The 18878-nt window shown below is 42.2% G+C and overlaps 1 protein-coding gene, 1 long non-coding RNA gene and 1 other non-coding gene across 6 annotated transcripts in view; 2 read left to right on the forward strand and 1 right to left on the reverse strand.

The window, feature by feature from the left end:
• Nucleotides 1-1686, reverse strand: part of brwd3 (bromodomain and WD repeat domain containing 3) — a 106677-nt gene extending 104991 nt beyond the window's left edge. For all 3 annotated transcript variants that reach the window (XM_048544108.2, XM_059651500.1, XM_059651501.1), the window contains exons 1-4: nucleotides 1524-1686; nucleotides 1313-1371; nucleotides 1186-1215; nucleotides 937-996 (exon numbers count right to left, since the gene is read on the reverse strand). In XM_048544108.2, coding sequence (XP_048400065.2) covers nucleotides 937-996; nucleotides 1186-1215; nucleotides 1313-1371; nucleotides 1524-1572 — 198 coding nt within the window. In that variant the 5' untranslated portion in view covers nucleotides 1573-1686. The remainder of the gene's footprint in view (nucleotides 1-936; nucleotides 997-1185; nucleotides 1216-1312; nucleotides 1372-1523) is intronic.
• On the forward strand, nucleotides 1191-12283 carry LOC125458668 (uncharacterized). 2 transcript variants are annotated; one of them, XR_009446716.1, is made up of 3 exons: nucleotides 1191-1360; nucleotides 4129-4680; nucleotides 6477-12283. It is a non-coding gene; the product is annotated as an uncharacterized LOC125458668 (long non-coding RNA). The 2 variants fall into 2 exon arrangements; XR_007248890.2 differs by lacking the exon at nucleotides 4129-4680.
• A 3961-nt stretch (nucleotides 12284-16244) lies between these two features.
• LOC125459094 (U1 spliceosomal RNA) lies at nucleotides 16245-16410 on the forward strand. The gene has a single exon (XR_009446743.1). It is a non-coding gene; the product is annotated as a U1 spliceosomal RNA (small nuclear RNA).
• The last annotated feature ends 2468 nt before the right edge of the window (nucleotides 16411-18878 follow it).

An 18878-nucleotide genomic window follows, 5' to 3' on the forward strand; every position in this document is an offset into this window, starting at 1 on the left:
GAAAAAAACATTCCAGTGCAAAACGGAATCAAAGAGGGTTACACAAGAAAGCCAATCATTATTGCATTTAAAATAATGTTATTATGAAAATCTGAAAAGGAATAAAAGTCAGGAACAAAAAGCAATATAACTTCTATCCCCCTCCAAGTATCTTTCATTCAGTTTCCAAGGTATATCCTGTTACTTATCTATTTGCAAGCCATACACTACTACCACTTGTCTATCTCTGAAACAATGAGTGGTACAAAAAAAAAGCATCCATCACTTCATTTTGTTGTTAAAGAGGAAAATCATTGTTAAGTGTTGCAACACAAAATTTCAATGCAGCAAATGACAGCAGTCGGGCAGAGGCGGGGAAAGACTGGGTGAAGAAGAGAAGAAAGAAATAGAAAGATGGCAAACAATGGCCCAGTCATTGCTATAAGATATTCCAGCTGTCTATTATGTGCAGTCAGTATAAAGCAATGCTAATGAATTGGCAGACGTGCTCGACAGCAGCTTCCTGTATTAAGAGCCGGGCCGGCAGACAGCCAATGGGAGACGGCGTCACATTGCAGTCAGCCCCAGCAACAGATGAGAGCCGCTCCTCGATTGGATGAGCTCCCTGCGGACCTCCATTTCCCTACACCCTCCCAACTAAAAAAAAATCACCCACAATAAAAGAGATTGTTCTTTTTTCCGATTAAAAATCGCTATTTATTTTTAACCGACGACTTTCTTATCAATTTATGAAGGGAAGGTACTTTACCCCTCCCCTCTCAAGGGCCGCCCATAACCATTCAAAACGTTGTTGGTTTTAATTCAAATTCCCATTTAGGGGGTTGATGCTTGTCTCGTTTTTTTTGCGGGAGATTCAACTTGACCGAGAAAAACAGAGCAGAGAAAAGCCATAAAGTTTGAGAGTGTCTATGTGGGACGGGGGTCCTAAAGTCTCACCAGGCTCTCAAAACTCCGGTGATGTTCCTTCCCTTCCCAGTCCAGGCGCTTCGGCATCAGCTGAGAGAGAGAGAGAAAAAGGGACAATATAAATAAAACGAAGGAAAAAAAACGGCAGAGATTGAGAATGAGAGAGGCAGAAAAAACGTAGAGGTGGGTTCGGCTTGAAGATTAAAATTAGCCGGAGAGGGCGGGTGTGGGGGCGGGGGTGGGAGCTGATGGTGTGGGTGTAATTTATTTAGAAATTACCTGATATTCCTCCAGCTCCTGGATCAGCACCTGTAAGCAAAGAGACGGTGTGAGAGGGAGGTTTCTTTTCAAAAAGATTTTGTAAAAAGCCACTTTCCACACAACACACTGCGCTCGATCCACTCACCCGTGCCGACTTCTGACAGGGTCCAGACAGGAGGAAGCGGGCGATCAGGTAATACAACTCTGCACCGGGGGTTACAAGAAGGGTAGGGGGTGTGGGAAGGTGGAGAAAGAATAGAGACAAGAGTCAACTCCAATAATAATAATCCTCATGACAGTAATCATAATCATCACGGTCGTTGTCGTCGTCGTCGCCTTCCCAACGCTACACCCACCCTGCTCCAACTGAGAGACTCGGGCGGGGTCGGTTCTCCTCCCCTCCATCTTTGCCAGGCTATGTCAGCAGCGGCCGCGGTACTCAGGCGCTGCTCTGTGGCGGTCTCTCGGTGCCTGTCCCTGCGGCCTCCGTCGCCATTCAGCGCTCGGCGGCCGCATCACACACACTCTCCCTCCACTCCCACACGCCACCCTCCGCCGCCACCAACTAATCCCACCTCCCCACACCCACTTTGACCCTTGATTTGCCTCACACCACCGCGCCAGCGAGGGCCCGATCGCCGGCTGCCGGGTTTGAATGGAGAGATCGAAAGTGGGGGGATGGAGGGTGTTGAAGGTTTTCCCCCCTTTGCTGTCGGGTATAAAGAGGCTGTTGGAAGGGTTTGGCGGAGGAATACATTTTCCACCGTCAGACTAGGGTTGAGTGGACGGGACGTGCTGACGGAAGCGGGTTCGCGGCGGATGAGCGGCAGGCAGTTCGACCAATAAAAAGCGGCGCTGCTGGCCTTTAAAGAGGCTGTGAGGCCAATGGATGTGGGGTAAGTAGATGGGATGTGTGTGGTGTGACGTCAACCGACGGCGGTTAGTCACTGCGGGCAGAATCTGACACAGTGGCGGAAGAGGCCCTTCAGCCCACAATGTCCTTGCTATGCCATCAGATGTCGATCCACATCCTCGTGGAACGGCCACATCTCCCTACCGCCAGCCTCACCCCCCCCCCCCCCCCGCAGCACAATCAAACCAGCCTCCAAACGCCCTTCCCGTGATGACCAGTAGCTTTTGTGGGCTTGTTGCATTTTATTAGAAGACAAGTCATAAAATTAAGGGCGATCGTGCAACGATAAGTGCGGTTACTGCACAAAGGAGGCCATTGAGCCCACTGTCTGTGCCAGTTGGGAAACTGCCATACAGCATAATCCAACCTTTGAGCTCTGAGGCTGTAGGTTAGGACAGCTGAAGCGCCAATTAAAACGCTATAGAATAATGTGATGAGGATTTCTGCGTTTACTACACTGTTTGAGCAGCGAGTTTCATCCTCGCAACCTTTTGACGTTTTCTTCAGCCCTTCTCCCAATTAACTTAAATCTATGGCTCTCCCGAACTTTTCCTCTCTACTAATGGAAATTGATCCTTCCAAGCCACTTCATTATTTATGTGCAATTAAATCCACACTCAATTTCTGTTCCAGAGAAAACAACTCCAATCTATCCTCATAACTACAATTTTTCATTCTTGCTGATGCCCATATACATCTTTGTAACTTTTATATAACACAATCATCTAGCCGTGGCCTAACTATTCTTTTATACAGTTCTACAGCAAATTCTAGCATATATTCTCTTCTTTGACTCAAAGAAAAAAATATTATGTAGGCTTTAATAACCACCTTTATTTCTCTATCCTATTGTCTATTAACCCAAACAACTGAATCAGTACTATAAATATACACTCACGTAAAACTCAATAGACGTGAAGCTGGAAATGCACAGCAGAGCAGACAGCATCCGAGGAGCAGGAAGGTCAATGTTTCGGGCTGAAACTCTTCGTCAGGACTGAGGAGGGGAGCCCAGAAGTAGTTGTGGGGCTGGAAGAAGGTGAGGTGTGATGGTGATAGGTAGATACAGGTGGGCGTTATTGTGAATTGTCAGTTGGAAAGGCGAAGCAGATAGCTGAGTAGGAAGATGGTTGGGTTAGGTCAGGCCAGGAAGATGCGGAGGGGTGGGCTGGACGCGGGATAAGGCTGGTGGAGTCAATGTTGAGGCCATTCAGCTGTCAGCTCCCAAGGCAAAATATCAGGTGTTGTTCTTCCACTTTACGTTTGGCCTCATTCTGACAGTGGAGGAGGCCAAGGATGGACATGCCTCCAGGGGAATAGAGGGGGAATTAAAATGGATGGCAGCTGCAAGGTTCGGGTTGGTCGATGCATGCTGTGTGCAGATGCTCCACGAACCAGTCCCCATTGGGAGTTCCAATATAGAGACTACATCAGGAGCAAAAGATAAAATTGATCAGGTTGAATGAATTGCAGGTGAATCTCTGCTGGATCTGGAAGGATTTTTTGGCACATTTGACACGGATGAGATGGGGCGTATAGGGGCACTTGTTGTAGTAGCTGGGAAAGGTCCCAGGTGTGCTGGAGAATTTGGTGGGGAGTGTAGAGCTGAAGAGGGAGTCATGGAGTGAATGGTCCCTGTGGAAAGCGGACAGGGTGGAGAAGGAAATTTTTTTTGTGGTGGGAACTGATTGTACGTGGCAGTGCATTGGATTCAAGGTTTGTGGAGTGGTACATGAGAACTGAGGGGACTCTATCCTTATTCTTTTTGGGGGGAGGGGTTTTGAGTGCAGAAGTGCGGGAACCAGAGGAGATGTAGATGAGGGCATCCTTGATTACAGAGGAGGGTAAACTATGGTCCCTAAAGTAGGAGGATATCTGGGATGTCCTGGAGTGGAACTCCTCATCCTGGGAGCAGATGCAGCAGAATTAGAGGAATTGAGAGTATGGGATAGCATTTTTGCAGGAGGGTGGGTGAGAGGAAGAGTAGTCAAGGTGGTTGTGGGAGTCAGTGGATTTGAAATGGATATTTGTGGTGATATGTTTTCCAGAAATGGAAACTGAGAGGTCCAGGAATGGGACGGAGGCGTCAGAAATGGTCCAGGTGAATTTGAGGGTGACTTTGAAGGTGTTGGCGAAGGTAATGAACTGCTCAAGCTCCCAAAAGACCACCATGGGCCGTCAAGAGACAACCACACCAGGCCGAGAGGATGCCTCGCCAGCTCAGCACTGAGGCTGACAGTCGAAGTCCGCATTGAGGCCGGGAGACTGCACTGAGGCCAGGTGTTCAGGAAATCAGCAAGAAGAAAGAAGAGAAAAACAAAACACAAAGGAGAAAAAGAGTAACAGACGGAGCAGACAAACTCTGGCTGAAGTGCCTTACGCTGCCGCAGCTAAATAGCACACACAGCTGCCACTATGTGTCAGTTGTGAAGCAAGTGAATTCTGAAAGTGGTGAATGGGTTGCCAATCACGTGAGTTGCTTTGTCCTAGATTATGTCAAGCATCTTGAATGTGGTTGGAACTGCACTCATCTAGACAAGCAGACAGCATTGCATCACACTGCAGACTTATGTCTTGGAAATGGTGAACAGGGATTGGAGGTGAGTTACTCGTCACAGAATTCCTGGTCTCTGACCTGCTGTTGTGGGCATTGTATTTATATGGCTGGTCCTATTCAGTTTCTGCTAAATGGTACACCGCTTCCCCACCGTGCCCCCCCCCCACCTTCCCACCCCAGATATCGATCATGTAGGACTACGTATGATGTGTTTAAATTGAATTGTTTAAAAGATGAGTGAATTTTTATCAACTTTTCTCCAAATGAGTAAGAGAGTTATTATGATGAGATGAAGAGATGTTTCAGCTCTCCTGCTTTTAAACGCCTTTAGCTGAACAGAGTTTCCTAAATTTTTTTAGCATCTTGGTATAGTATACTTAGATTAAAATAAGATATGAGTCAAAATTAAGGAGTCTATTACAAGGTTTTCCTGAGTGGAGGAAAGAAGAATTTTATTATGTACTAACCCCAAGGGTAAGTAATAGAACACAACATCAAACATACAGACAAACACAGTTTAAATGTTTAAAAAGGGGAGAGTGTTTAGAACAGAAAGGAATAGAAAGAATCAGTAGTATGAAGCAAACTTCTAAGAGCCCTTAAGGTATTGGGCCTTTACCTGAGACCACACCTGCTTAATTAATTAATTGTATCTTTCAGCGCTGACATTTATGGATACTCTTGAGTTCTCAATGAATGGATATTTCTCCAATTTGATTCACCACCAAACACTATTTTTGAGAGACAGAGAGGCAGGGATAAAGAGCGCAAGCCTTCCAGTTCAGCTGTTATTGTTCTCCATCATTGTTCTCCCTGCTCTGTCCCAAAAGCTGCTGTCTGAAACAGCATGGTTTCATTGTTTTCCCCAAGCTAAATAATCTGGTGGTCACTTTCATCCTAATATGTGAAACTACCAGAAAGATGTAAGTCAACTTCAGATACAGCTCTGAATGATTGCTATCAGTCATTTTCATAACACATTAATTTTGATTCTGACCAGATCTTGGTTATTAATCAAAACTGAAAGAACTGCCTATGCTGTAAACCAGAAACAGAAGTCGTTGGGAAAACTCAGCAGGTCTGGTAACCTCTTTGAAGAGGAATCAGAGTTAATGTTTTGGGAAAATCTGAGCTTTTCCAGCAACTTCTGCAATTTTTTCTTGTTTATTGATGGTTTTTTAGGATAATAGTGAACGTAGTTTTTCAGTATTCAACTTCCATCATACAATTTTGATTCCTGAGATCAACCGTCCCTGTAATTATTCTTGCAGCATGGACCTCCATAGTGAGTTCAGAAGCAGAAGTCATACATTGACAAATCAGCCTATGTGCATGGATCTATGAAGCCTTGCAACTTCAATGGATCACTGCCCTGAGATCTCTCATGAATTAAAGATAGTTTTAAAGAGGTCCAAAAATGCCTGACTAGTTTGTGCCAACCTTATAAAAGCATCGGTATACAATGATCTATCTCAGCTGAGAGTTCACTCACTGAGGACACCTTACCACTTGTCCAACCCCATGTATCACTACTAATTTATCTCCCATCCATTTCTATTCCACTCAGACACTCATTTTCACCTGTTGCAGGAAAGAAATGTCTCACAACCAGTTGGAGAAGAATGGCAGATATTAGGTTCCTAACCCAAATGAGGAAAAATAGTGCTGAAGTTGACTGAAAAGAACACTACACTCATTTGGGAACCCAGATAATGGTGAACCAACCAAAAAAACTTCATTGCTGTGCTACTTTCCATTAGCACTAATGCTAACTCATTCTTAAACTGCATAAACCTGCATCCTTTTTGCAGAACTAATTTCCTCCCTTCTCTTATGCAGATACTAGTGGCATGCAGGAAATCTCTGCAAAGAAGAAGCCAATATTGCTGACCTTCAACACCACTTCCATCTCTGAGGAGGAAGCCATGCGACCCCCAGATGATGGAGCAATAAGGCTTTCACCTGAACCCTCTGCCAACTCGGAGCTTTTTATTTGAACATGTTCTCTCACAGTTTACACTTGGGAGCACAATCAGGTGAGCATATCAATGACAAATCTCTGCAGCCAGTCAAGGAAGAAATACTCCAGAGTTTCTGGCTTTCAGAGCACTGCTGGAGGCCATGCGCCTGCTTAGCTGCAAGTAGAAGACGATCCTATAGTTGACTACTAACGACTTAGTCAAACTGCAAGACAGATACAGTAGAGCAGAAAGTTGGTCAGAGGAATTGACTAAATTGGGTTAAAGATGGAGGACCCCACCAATATTATTAGTACTTAAATGGCTGCTTTCCCCATGGACAGATTGTTAACCACCATGGAAAGCCAGGTCCAGCATACTCAGGCTTTTATGTGCACATAGACCTGCACTTTATTATGCTCTATTGTTGTTGCCAAAGGTGCTCAGTATCGAAGGTAAGGTGAGAAGGGGACATGGCACTTCATCCTCATTCCAGATGCCCTTTCTTCTCAAGGAGACAGTGTACTGCCAACAGGCATCTTTGGGGAGGAGTACTTCTACACAAGACCCACAAAAACATCCTCACAGGACAATCCAAGGTGCCCAGCTGCTTCACCCTCCAGCACCACCAACAAGGACAAATACAGAGCTGACTCCCTCCACCTTAGCTGTGAAAGTCTGAACTGCACTTAGACATAGCGAAAGAGAAAGGAAGAAAATATTAACTGAGAACAATTGGGTGGCACTTTTTGTAAATGTATGATACATGTCTTCTTAAGAGTCTGTGACAGTGCTTGCATTGACCATTGCCAACACACCCCAGACTGATTTGCCAGGGCAACCCCAAATGTGACTGGCTCGCTCCCCAGACTAATGCCTCCACAGTACCCTGACAGGTATACCTGTGATCCCGCTGAATTGGTTTCATTTGATTTGCAAGACTGATCTGTGGCTCAATCCCTGGACAATAAGGACATAGATCCCTGGATCGTGCACCAAACTGACTGTGGTCGAATCCCTGAATGGAGTTTGGACAAGCTCCTGACTAACTGTGGGGGCACCCAGTGACTGACTGTTATCCCATTTGACCCTGTTAAGGACTGATTCCTTTTGATTTAGACATGAGTATTTCGTTGAAGCACATGGAGTATGTTTACTACAGAAGTCACTAGCATATCTGTAAGTGTAACATTGTCATAGCACAGTGTCATACAACATTCTTTCCACCACTTTCGTGGTCCAGTGCTCTGAAACATGACAAGCTACCTGCCTTTCTCATTGTGTATTAAGACAATGCAAGCTGTAAGTTAGGAGTGAATAGCTTATGCACTGAAAAATAATACAAACCACAGAGACCTGCAGCTTCCAAGTAGATGCCAAGTGAGTCAGCACTGAGAACTTAAGAGAAAAGCCTTAAGATGCATCATATGTAGATGAGTGTGTGTCCATGTAGACAAAACAACCTGGCAGAAGGATGCAAGTTGTGTGGCCCTAAGCTCCAAACTGATGTCTGGAAGGGCTGAGTAGCCATAATATTGTGGTGAGGCTAGATGTTTGGCAATACCCACTTGCATGGACGAAGGATGGAACAGGACAGTATCTACAGAGAATGCAGTGATGTTTTAGGAAAGACAGCATTATCTGATAGCCCTAAGAAGTAAATTGTGAATTACTGCACCCAGTAACTAACTGGCTGGCATATGTTTCCAAACAGATCTACATCCTGCCAGCCAGTTCTCAGTGCAGTTCAACAAATTATCTCTAATATTAGAGATCCAAGTCTCTTCAGCTGTACCTTATCAAAAGATTTTATGCAGATCTTCTTTCTAATGTTGAAAAAAATGTTCAAGCCCTTTAAAGTCAGTCTTTTTAGACATCTTACAACATACATTTAAGCCAGGTAGGACTTGGACCCAACCTTACTCTGGCCCAGAGATACAGACACTATTATTGCACCATAAGAAACCCTCAAAGTAGATACTTACAAAAAAAAACTGTTCAAATACTTTATAGCACACTTGTGGAACAAGTGGGACTTGAAACTTGGCCTCTTGGCTCAGAGTTGGGACACCACCATTGTACCACAAGAGACCCCATTCTAGTTTCTTGGGGAAGGTGCCTAGGCTAAGTTTTAGTAAAGGTCAAATTAAGTAATTTTTTTTGATAAACAAGGGAGTCAATGGGGTCTGGCAGGAAAGTAGATTTGTGATTACAACCAGATCAGCCACAATCTGATTGAACATTGGAGCAAACTCAAAGGGTTGAATGGTCTATTCCTGCTCCTAAGTCTCATAGTCCTATTGATATGCATCAACTTGCACTCATTGTCCTTTGACTGTACCTATTATTCTATTTGCAGTATCACTTCATGGCATTATTTGTGTACCTTGAGAGATACATGCACTAGAAAGCCCAGATTTCTGAGTTTTTTCACTTTCTTTTAAGGTTTTCCCCAAAGGATGCATCAGCGGTGAGCACTGGCCCTACGTTATAGTTAATGTTTCATTTATTTGAGTTAAATATTATTTGGCAGTCATAAACCCAATCTCCCATCCTGTTAAGATCAATCAGAAGCAGATAACCATTGTCTCCAGTCCAAACGCTTACACAGATCTTATTGTCTGCAAATTTGACAAATCATGTGCCTGAAATCTACAACTGGATCATCATTGAAAACAATATAGATCAACAGTCCCAGCACCGATCCATGTGGGATACCACTTGTCATATGTCTTTAAGTGGTACCAAACTTGTCTAATGATATGTTTGATTAGGTTCTAACAATAATTTTTTGATTCTGGATACCACACAAAGAATTATTTTCAGCCTGCATGTCAATGTATACCTTCTTGCTTGAGCTTTTCATCAATTTCACTGAGATTGTATATGACAATGATGAGTTCTGTACTTGACTGTATTAATGAAGTTTTCCCAACCTTATGTTGGTGACCATCAAGCTGAAATAATAATTACATTCACACCAAAAGATGGAGGATTCTGCCAAAATTATGGGGCAAAACACAGTTGAAGTATCAGAGATAATAGGAACTGCAGATGCTGGAGAATCCAAGACAACAAGGTGTGGAGCTGGATGAGCACAGCAGGCCAAGCAGAATCTTAGGAGCAGGAAAGCTGATGTTTTGGGCCTAGACCCTTGATCAGTTTGTTTTCAGTTCATCCCTTTCTGTTTGCTGGATGGTTTGTGCTCCATGATTTGATGGACCATATTTAATGCATTGCTTCATTCACTAACTGGTGTTAGCTACACAATTGTTGCACTGCCCTATGTGCAGCGCTTTGAATTTTTTTAAAAATTTGTTTTCACTGATGAAATATAGGTTAACCAAGTCCTGTAGAGAGGGCACCCCAATCCAGATTATTAATCAGATCCAGGAACTTTGAAGTAACAGACATAACACACCTGTTCTCTTTATTTTGGAAATCAAAGGGCCAAATGTTGTTAATGAGTCATTCGACGCATCACTGAGCTAAGGCCTTCAGTGCTGTGAACACAAGTCTTTGCTAAATAGAAGTGTGTTGACATACTGCATTCCTTTTTATTCAAGCACTCTTGTATCTCGTTAGGGAGAACAGTTCCATATATCATCATAAGAGTTCAGATGCCTTCTTTCTGGGAAAGGCAATATCATGAAAAGATCCTGACAACAACCTACACATATGTAAAGACCTGAGAGCTGAAAGCTATACAATTCTCACTCAGTCCTTTAAAGGGCTTGACATTTTTCAACATTGGGAAAAAGATCTGCAAAGACGTTTCAATAAAGTAATGCTGAAGAGGCTTAGACCTGTGATATTAGTGATAATTTGTTGAACTGCATTGAGTATTAGCTGGCAGGACACTGATCTGTTTGGAGACATATAACTATTGAGATCAATGGTAGGCCAATTGGTCCCTACTATTAATATTGTAAGGCCTGAGGTTGATTAGCTTGAAAGGTTGGTTTGTAATGCAGAACGATGCCAACAAGAGGTTCAATTTCCATACCATCTGTGGTTACCATGAAGGTCCTACCTTCTCAACCTTGTCCCTTGCCTAAGGCAACATAACCATCTGGTTAAATTCCCCACCAATCATCTCTTTCTGATGACAAAACAATCCTATGGTCCTCTGGGACTATGGTGATTTTATTGCAAGATCCACAAATTTGCAGTTGATAAGTGTTCTGATTGTAAACAATACTGCCCACTTCCAATTAATTTCCTATTATTTCTGAATGTTCTTTGTGTTTTTTTCAATGAGTAGACAGTTGAAAATTATTAATTGCATGCTTCTGCCAATTTCCATATTCTCCAATTTTGTTTTCCTTGTTTTCTGTTCTGCCTGCACTGGTTAAGTTTGTTGGTGTTGACTAGGAGTGACTGACTCGCTCTGACAGGCTTGTTAGCCCACTCAAGCTTCAGCCCAACCATGATAAATGTTTAGCAACAGTCGACTGGACTGCATACAATTGACATTTCTTATGAGCTGAACAGGACAAAGAAGCCCTAACACTGTAAGCATTCAAGCAAATTATGGCTGCAGCACAGGGTGGGGAGGCCACTGAAGTTTCTCCCTGTCTCGCTGCAGCTGTGGAGAGAAAGCACAGCTAAACATTTTGAGCCCAGTGATTCAATTTGAGTTACTTGATTTATTTATTGAAGCCTCATCTACCGAAGTACAAAATTACAGTTGCAGTGGAGGTGCACCAAGCAAGATCACTGTCAGCAAGATCAACATTATTTGAAGTTAGGGAGGTCCATTCAACAGCCTAATAACAGCAGGGAAGAAGCTGTTCTTGAACCTGTTGATTCATGTGTTCTCTGTGTCTTCTGCCTGACAGAAGAGGTTGGAAGAGTGCATTACCGGGGTAGGAGGGAAGTCTTTGATGATGTTGGCAGGCTTTCCACAGCAACAAGAAATGTAAATGGAGTCCGTGGATGGGAGGTTGGCTTCCATGATGGTCTAGGCAGTGCACAAAACTTTCTTTAGTGGTCCTCCTTCAGAACATTACACCAAACCTGCTGATTTCTCCAGTAATTTCTGTTCTTGTTTCAGATTTCCAGCAGTTCTTTGTTTTGTTTCTTCCTGTTTATTCTGTACAGATGCCCATGGCTCTGAATAATTTTATTAATCCCCTCTCAATCTTCTCTACTGCAAGAAGGACATTTCCAGCTTCAACAACTTATCTACATAACTGAAGTTCCCCAACTCTGAAACAATTTTTGTGAATTGTTTCTGCAGCCTCCTGGACACTTTCATGCGATTATTAAAATGTGGTTGCCAGGATCTCGGTGTGTTTTTTAATGTGCTCTCAACCTGCCTTACCACATTTACTGGTTTATACACATTCATCTGCATGTCCCTCTGCTCTAACACTGCCATTATAAATTTTACTTTAATGTTGTTTACATTCATTCTTACTAAAAATGAATCCCATCACACTTCCCTGTACCTCTCCTGGAAATGGTTACTTAACAGGTCAAGTACAACAACTTACCTAATATGTTTTCCTTATCAATTTTAACCCTTCAAATGTCACAACTATTGAATTTTCCCATTGGATGTGTTTTCTTCCTTAGTAATGACTGTGATCACCTTTAACCTAAAAGGAGTGCAATAATAAAATTATTAGTTCTTTAAGATATCTGTGGAATTTGTGATTGTTTTAAATAAAAGTTTAAAAATGACATTTAAATGTTTGCATTAATTATAATTATTTTGGACACTAATAAATATCAGTCTGTGTGATTTGGCAACCCTTAACCTGAAAACAGTACCAATTTGGATGGGGCTTAAGACCAGAGACTGGGTGACTTGCAGAATCGAAAGGAGAACAGAAAATAAAGGCCAACTCAGGGTAGAACATGATGAGCACATAGATGCAAACACAGAGAATCTTATGAACAGATCAGGCATGTAAAAGAACTGGAAGTTTTTATCAGTGGACCCTTGATAGTGATCTAGGTATTCTTAATTGGCCAGCTGAAGAGGAACCCTGGAAAAGTGTACCATCATGTGATGTGATTGAATGAATCAAGTGAACGTGAGTGCTTTGGTGTTATTCACCACATCTGAGGAGCTCAAAGATCCAGGTGAAGTGGATTCATAGACATGCACCATAGGGTCAAATATGTCTGGGAACTTGGTAAGAATAAGTTCCCTTTGAGCATGTTCTAAGGGACAAATCCACAAAGTGGGAAGTGGGTGATCCAACGCCTTGAAAGCCTATTGGAAGGACTGTGCAATTGCACATGTGCCTTATTAATGTAAGAAATGAAACAAATGCTTGTAACTATTGGGGTGGCATACTGGCTCAGTGGCTAGCACTGCTGCCTCACAGCTCTAGGGACCTGGGTTCAATTCCAGCCTCAGGCAACAGTCTGTGTGGAGTTTGCACATTCTGTGTGGATTTCCTCCCACAGTCCAAAGATGTGCAGGCTAGGTGGCTTGGCCATGCTAAATTGCCCATAGGGATTTGTAGATTACATGGGTTTCAGGGGGGTGGGTCTGGGTGGGATGCTTTGAGGTTCAGTGTGGATTTGTTGGGCCGAAGGGCCTGTTTCTACACTCTAGGGATTCTATGAATTTTCTATTTGAGGAGTAGTTTTATTGTCTCAGCTATTTAAAGTGATATTTACTTATTTATTTGATATCCTTCACTTGTTACTTGTTGAAATTGCATTGATTTCAGTTGGATTATCACAGCAAAGGTTTGAAAAAGTAAAAACGTGTCCTTCAATTTCATTGACTTTGTGGGATCTCTTTCTTGTAAAACTTTATCAACCTACGTATATCTCTCAAAATGTACCCAATTATCTTCAAGTTTCATACTGAAGAAGAGAAGTGAAAACTACAGTTGTCTTCTGAGTTGCTTCCTAACTCATACAGCTGAGGATTAGTATACTGAGAAAGAAATAATTGTTTCCTTTTGCATAAAAACTTACAGCCTGGACATGCTTTGAACTAGTCCTAATGTTCTCTACGATCAAAGCTAACATTGTCATCTATTTGTTCTTTGACAGAATAATATCTAATTTTGTTTCTGAATTAAACAGAATATTCATAAATGAAACAGTCAGATGGTTATTGTACGTAAGTAACCGTTATCTGTTCTTGGGCACCATCCAGTAGATGATCCAAGAAGATCTTGCGGCAGTATTTAAAGCTAGTTGTCTTCAGCCATTACCACCTAAATAGATTGCTTGTTTATTCATTTCAGAACTGTCCTTGAGATACTGACAACTTCTGTAGAGGCATAAAACATAGAAATATACAAGTGTTTACATGCCATTTAGCTCATTGTGACCATGCCAGTTGAAAAAGAGTTCCCTGGCCCAGTAATAATGGGAACTGCAGATGCTGGAGAATCCAAGATAATAAAACGTGAGGCTGGATGAACACAGCAGGCCAAGCAGCATCTCAGGAGCACAAAAGCTGATGTTTCGGGCCTAGACCCTTCATCAGAGAGGCCCAGAGAGGCCAGAGACCCTGGCCCAGTACTCACTTGCGACTCCTGATCCTTAGACCCGTAACTTAGTCACCTCAAGTGCATTTATATTCTCTTTTAATACACTGAATATTTGCTTCCCTTACCAGATATCAAATAATAAGTTATTACCTTCTAGATGAAAAACATTTTCCTCAATTTGTTTCTAATCCTTATACCAATTACTTTAAAGCTATGCCCTTTTTTTGCCTGTTCTATTGTCAGAAATGACCCCTTCTTAGGTCTGTCTAGGTCCTTCGATTTTGTACACCTCAGTTTGCATTCAATCTCTTTTGTTCCAAAAAAAACCACGAAAACTATCTAATTATTTCTTACAACTAAAACGCTAGCAACATTCTAGCAAATCTTCCCTCTATCCTTTTTGGTGCGATCGCATCCTTTTTGGAATCTAATGACCAGAAATGCACGCAGTATGGTAACTATGTTTCCTAACTAGTAAGCTACATAAATCCAGCATAAACACCCAGCTTTTATAATCTATACTTGGCCAATAATGGAAAGCATTCCCTAGGCATTACCACCAATAATCGAACTTTATGAGATGGAAGGTGAATTCATCCCAAACCCCAAAGTACCCAACTATTGGGGTGTCCAATCAGAGAAAAGAAACCCCTATAGAGCTGTCAGAGCCTCTGAGGAGTCATCTCTTTTAATCACAGACTTGTTCTCTCTCACATTTACTATTGATGAACTCACTATGACTCTATCGGGAGCAAATGTGGGAATGCATTATCCTGTAAGTGAAGTAACAACGAGAAGGCTCTTATTTATTATTCATTACTGGGGTGAGAATGTCGCTGGCTAGGCAGCATTTATGATGGGTTTTTCTGACAATTGGCAATGGATTCATGGTCATCATTAGATTCTTAATTCCAGATACCTCATTCAATTCAAATTCCACCATCTGCCATGGTGGCATTCGAACCCAGAATGTTAGCCAGGTCTTTGGATTAACAGTCCAGCAATTAATACCATTAGGTCATTGCCTTCCCATCTGAGCAACAACTGCCAGCTCCTGAAGTGTGTAGGTGGAGGGGAACACCGGCGCAAAGTTGGTGAATTCGGAGCAAGGCTACTGGGTCAGAGGAGTGCATTCAGAAGCTGTGGAGGAGTAGGAAGGACAGAAGCCAAAGCTAGCAAAACCAGGGCCTGGGGAATGAGGCTGAGGCTCTGAGCAGAATGTTGGAGATACTGGTGGGAGTTTGATGAGGGGAGATATTGAAGCTGCGAGGTGAGGAAGGAAACTCTGCAACAGGGTTTGTAAAGGGAAAGTCAGCTTGCAGAATAAGCAATTTTAAATCTGTCATCAAAGGAATACTCAGCTAGCTCAGAACCAGCAACATGAAGGTAATATATTCCTTCAAGTGAATGTGGAATCTTCTACTTAATTGAACCTGGGTCCCTAGTGCTGTGAGGCAGCAGTGCTAACCACTGAGCCACCGTGCCATCCCAATGTTTGATTAGTGTTTAGTTTGAAAACTACTGCCATGTGAGACCTTAACAGGATTATATAGGAGAAATTGTTGTAGATGGCATTTTAAAGAACACTGTATAAATGGATAATTTAGTATTGAATAGTTTTATTTCATAAAGATATGCATTTTTATGTTATCACATCTCAATGGGTTTGACACAGTGAACTACTTGAGATATGGTAACTGTGTTAGAGGCAGAAATTTACTGAAATGGCTTTTTGCATGTAGAAATGTGTGTCACATTTGTTATTAGCTTACATCTGTTGCCTTGTGCAATTTTAAGAACTTAATGTGGCTTTAAATGTATTGGAGAAATTATGATTATTGATGATACTCATGAACTCTCCTAATAATGTTCCTGTATGATTCCAAATTTTCTATATCAACACAAATACAAAAGGAATTTCAGCTAATTGACTGAATCGCCTAGTGGAGAAGTTAGTGAGAATGAAAGAAGAAGCTCCCTGAAGCCCAATATTAGCTCATGAAAATTAAACATAGCCCTTAAGAAAATGATGAGAAAGTCTGCAAGTAATACAAGGGCCCTTGTTTTTCACCCATTTTTGAAACTGTTGTGCTACCCTCAGATAACAAGGCGTGGAGCTGGATGAATACAGCAGGCCACGCAGCATCTTAGGAGCACAAAAGCTGACGTTTCGGGCCTAGATACTTAGCTGGCAGGGGAGATGCCATGATCAACAAGGTGATTCTCCCAGGATGAGGCTATCCCATTGCACTTTGGGTGTGCTGATGCCTGCGATGTCCCCAAATGCGGGATACTCGACTGCAAAATTTGTGGTAGTGGGGGACTGTGTTCGCAGGAAGGGTCTAGGCCTGAAACGTCAGCTTTTGTGCTCCTAAGATGCTGCTTGGCCTGCTGTGTTCATCCAGCTCCACACTTTGTTATCTTGGACTCTCCAGCATCTGCAGTTCCCATTATCTCTGTTACCCTCAGAATCTGTTTATACGCACTTAATGATGTCTCTGTTCCTCTACACTTCTCAGCATCCTACAGTTTTTTTTATGTAAAGGATTGTTTAAGTATCGTCCCTAAATGTGTGACCTCACAGCTCCCTGGATTGTGCAACGTTTCTGGCCACCTGATCAGTTTATTGGTATCTTCCTTCCGTTTGCAATGTTCCTCCTTTACCATCAACCACATGTCAATGTCTGTACCAGCAAAGTTTTAGTCAATTCATGGGCAAATTCATACTCCCCACCTCCACTACACTTTGTGTCTAAATTATTGATATTTACTGTGAACTGCAAAGGATCCACAGAATTTCACTATAAACAGCCTTCCATTCAGAAAAAAAATCAATTGGCTGTAATGATTTATTTCCCAACACTGAGCTAATTTTGGATCCATCTTGCCACTTTAACTTAGATTTAGAAGACATAGAATCCCTACAGTGGGCAAACAGGCCCTTCAGCCCAACAAACACACACTGGCTCTTGGATCATTCCACCCAGACCCATCCCTTTATAACCAACCTAACTTACACATCCCTGAGGACTATCGGCAATTTAGCACGGCCAATCCACCTAACCTGTCCATCTTTGGGCTGAGGGAGGAAACCAGAGTACCCGGTAGAAGCTCACACAGACACAGGGAGGATGTGCAAACTCCACGCAGACAGTCACCTGAGGGTGTAATATGAACCTGGGTCCCTGGTGCTGTGAGGCAGCAGTGCTAACCACTGAGCTATCGTACCATCCCAGTGTTTGATTAGTATTTAGTTTCAAAACTACTGCCATATCAGACCTTTGCAAAATCTTTGCAACAATTCACATAGACTGCAGTCAACTTTCATCCTCATTGACCCTTCTCATTAACTTGATTAAATTTTTGAATAAGTAGTCACTTGTCAAAGCATTGCTTCCTGGCCTTGATAGAGCTGTCCTTGGTAGGTCTGTCCTTTCAAATGAGTATTGATATCAATTCCCAGAAATGTTGCAACAATTCTCCCAACAACAAGGGTAAGCTGACAGCTCTATAATTACTTAAGTGATCACTTCATCCCTGTTTCAACAATGGTAAAATGTTAGTGGTTGTCCTGTCTTCTTATACCTCATCTGTAGCCAGATAGGATTGCAAAATGATGACCACATTCTCCACCATGTCTTCCTTTACTTTGTTTATTGGCTCAGAATACATTTCATTTAGGCCTGGTGATTTATTCACTTTAAACACTTCGATATTTCTTCCCTTATGGTGCATATCCCAACCAATGTATGCACTTCCTTGTTAACTGCTTCAAATTCCTTTCTCTTGCAAAAGCAAACATTGAAAACATTGCCCACTTCATGAATGTCCATACACAAGTTCCCTTATTGGTGTCAGATCAGTACTACTCTTTCCTTGGTCATCCTGTTGAGGTTTCTGAATTTGCAAGACCTTAAATTTACTTATCAATGTTTTAAATGCTCTCTCTATGCTCTCCAAATGCCCTTTCTTTAATTCCACAATTCATATTCTTGTAGCATTTTTACTGTAAGCAACTGAACCAAATACTTCTGTTATGACCAGACAATGAGTGAGGTTCACCAGTTCATTACTGTTTCAGATAGGATGCCTGAAACTATTAAACTCTTGTGTGAGATGAACGAATGTCTTCATTCAGTTACCTCAGTGAGGTTGATTTAAATGGGGCCCCTTACCTCTTGGATACCTCTCTCCCATGAACTGATAAACTTATGTTTTAAAAGGGGCCAATTTACTCATAGTAAAACCAGCATTGGTCTCACCTTATTTTTACCTAAGTGCTACTCTTTCTGTCCTGAGAAGGGTTCCAGCCTTTCCCTGACTCCAATACATGCTCAGTTTATCACCATTCTCTCAAACTCTTCTTTCCAGTTTGTTGGCAATAAGTAAGAAAGATTTTCTCCCAGAGGAGACATTTATGGACCAGCTCATGATCATCAACCACTATGGTTACCTGTTTGAACAGGTCACTCTCTGTTCCTCAAAGTGCATTCTCCTTTTGAGTGTTCATCTCATAGGATAATGATAAAACAATGTGTGGCAGTGAGCAACAGGGATATTAAGACAATGACTAACAGCTTGGTCATAGAGGTAGTTTTTCAAGAGTTTTAAAGTAACAAAGTTAGTTAAAGAAGTGAACAGGTTTAAGGAGGGAATTTCAGAGATTCAAGCCAAGTAGCTGAAGGGACAACCTCCAATGATATAGCAACTAAAAGTTGGGATGCACTTGGAGTGCAGATAACTCAAAGGGTTATAGGGACAGATTAGTTTTCAGAGCTGGAGAGGGTAAATGCCACAGAGTGATTTGAAAAACA

Source organism: Stegostoma tigrinum, chromosome 15 (assembly GCF_030684315.1).
Source record: "Stegostoma tigrinum isolate sSteTig4 chromosome 15, sSteTig4.hap1, whole genome shotgun sequence".
Lineage (NCBI taxonomy): Eukaryota > Metazoa > Chordata > Chondrichthyes > Orectolobiformes > Stegostomatidae > Stegostoma > Stegostoma tigrinum.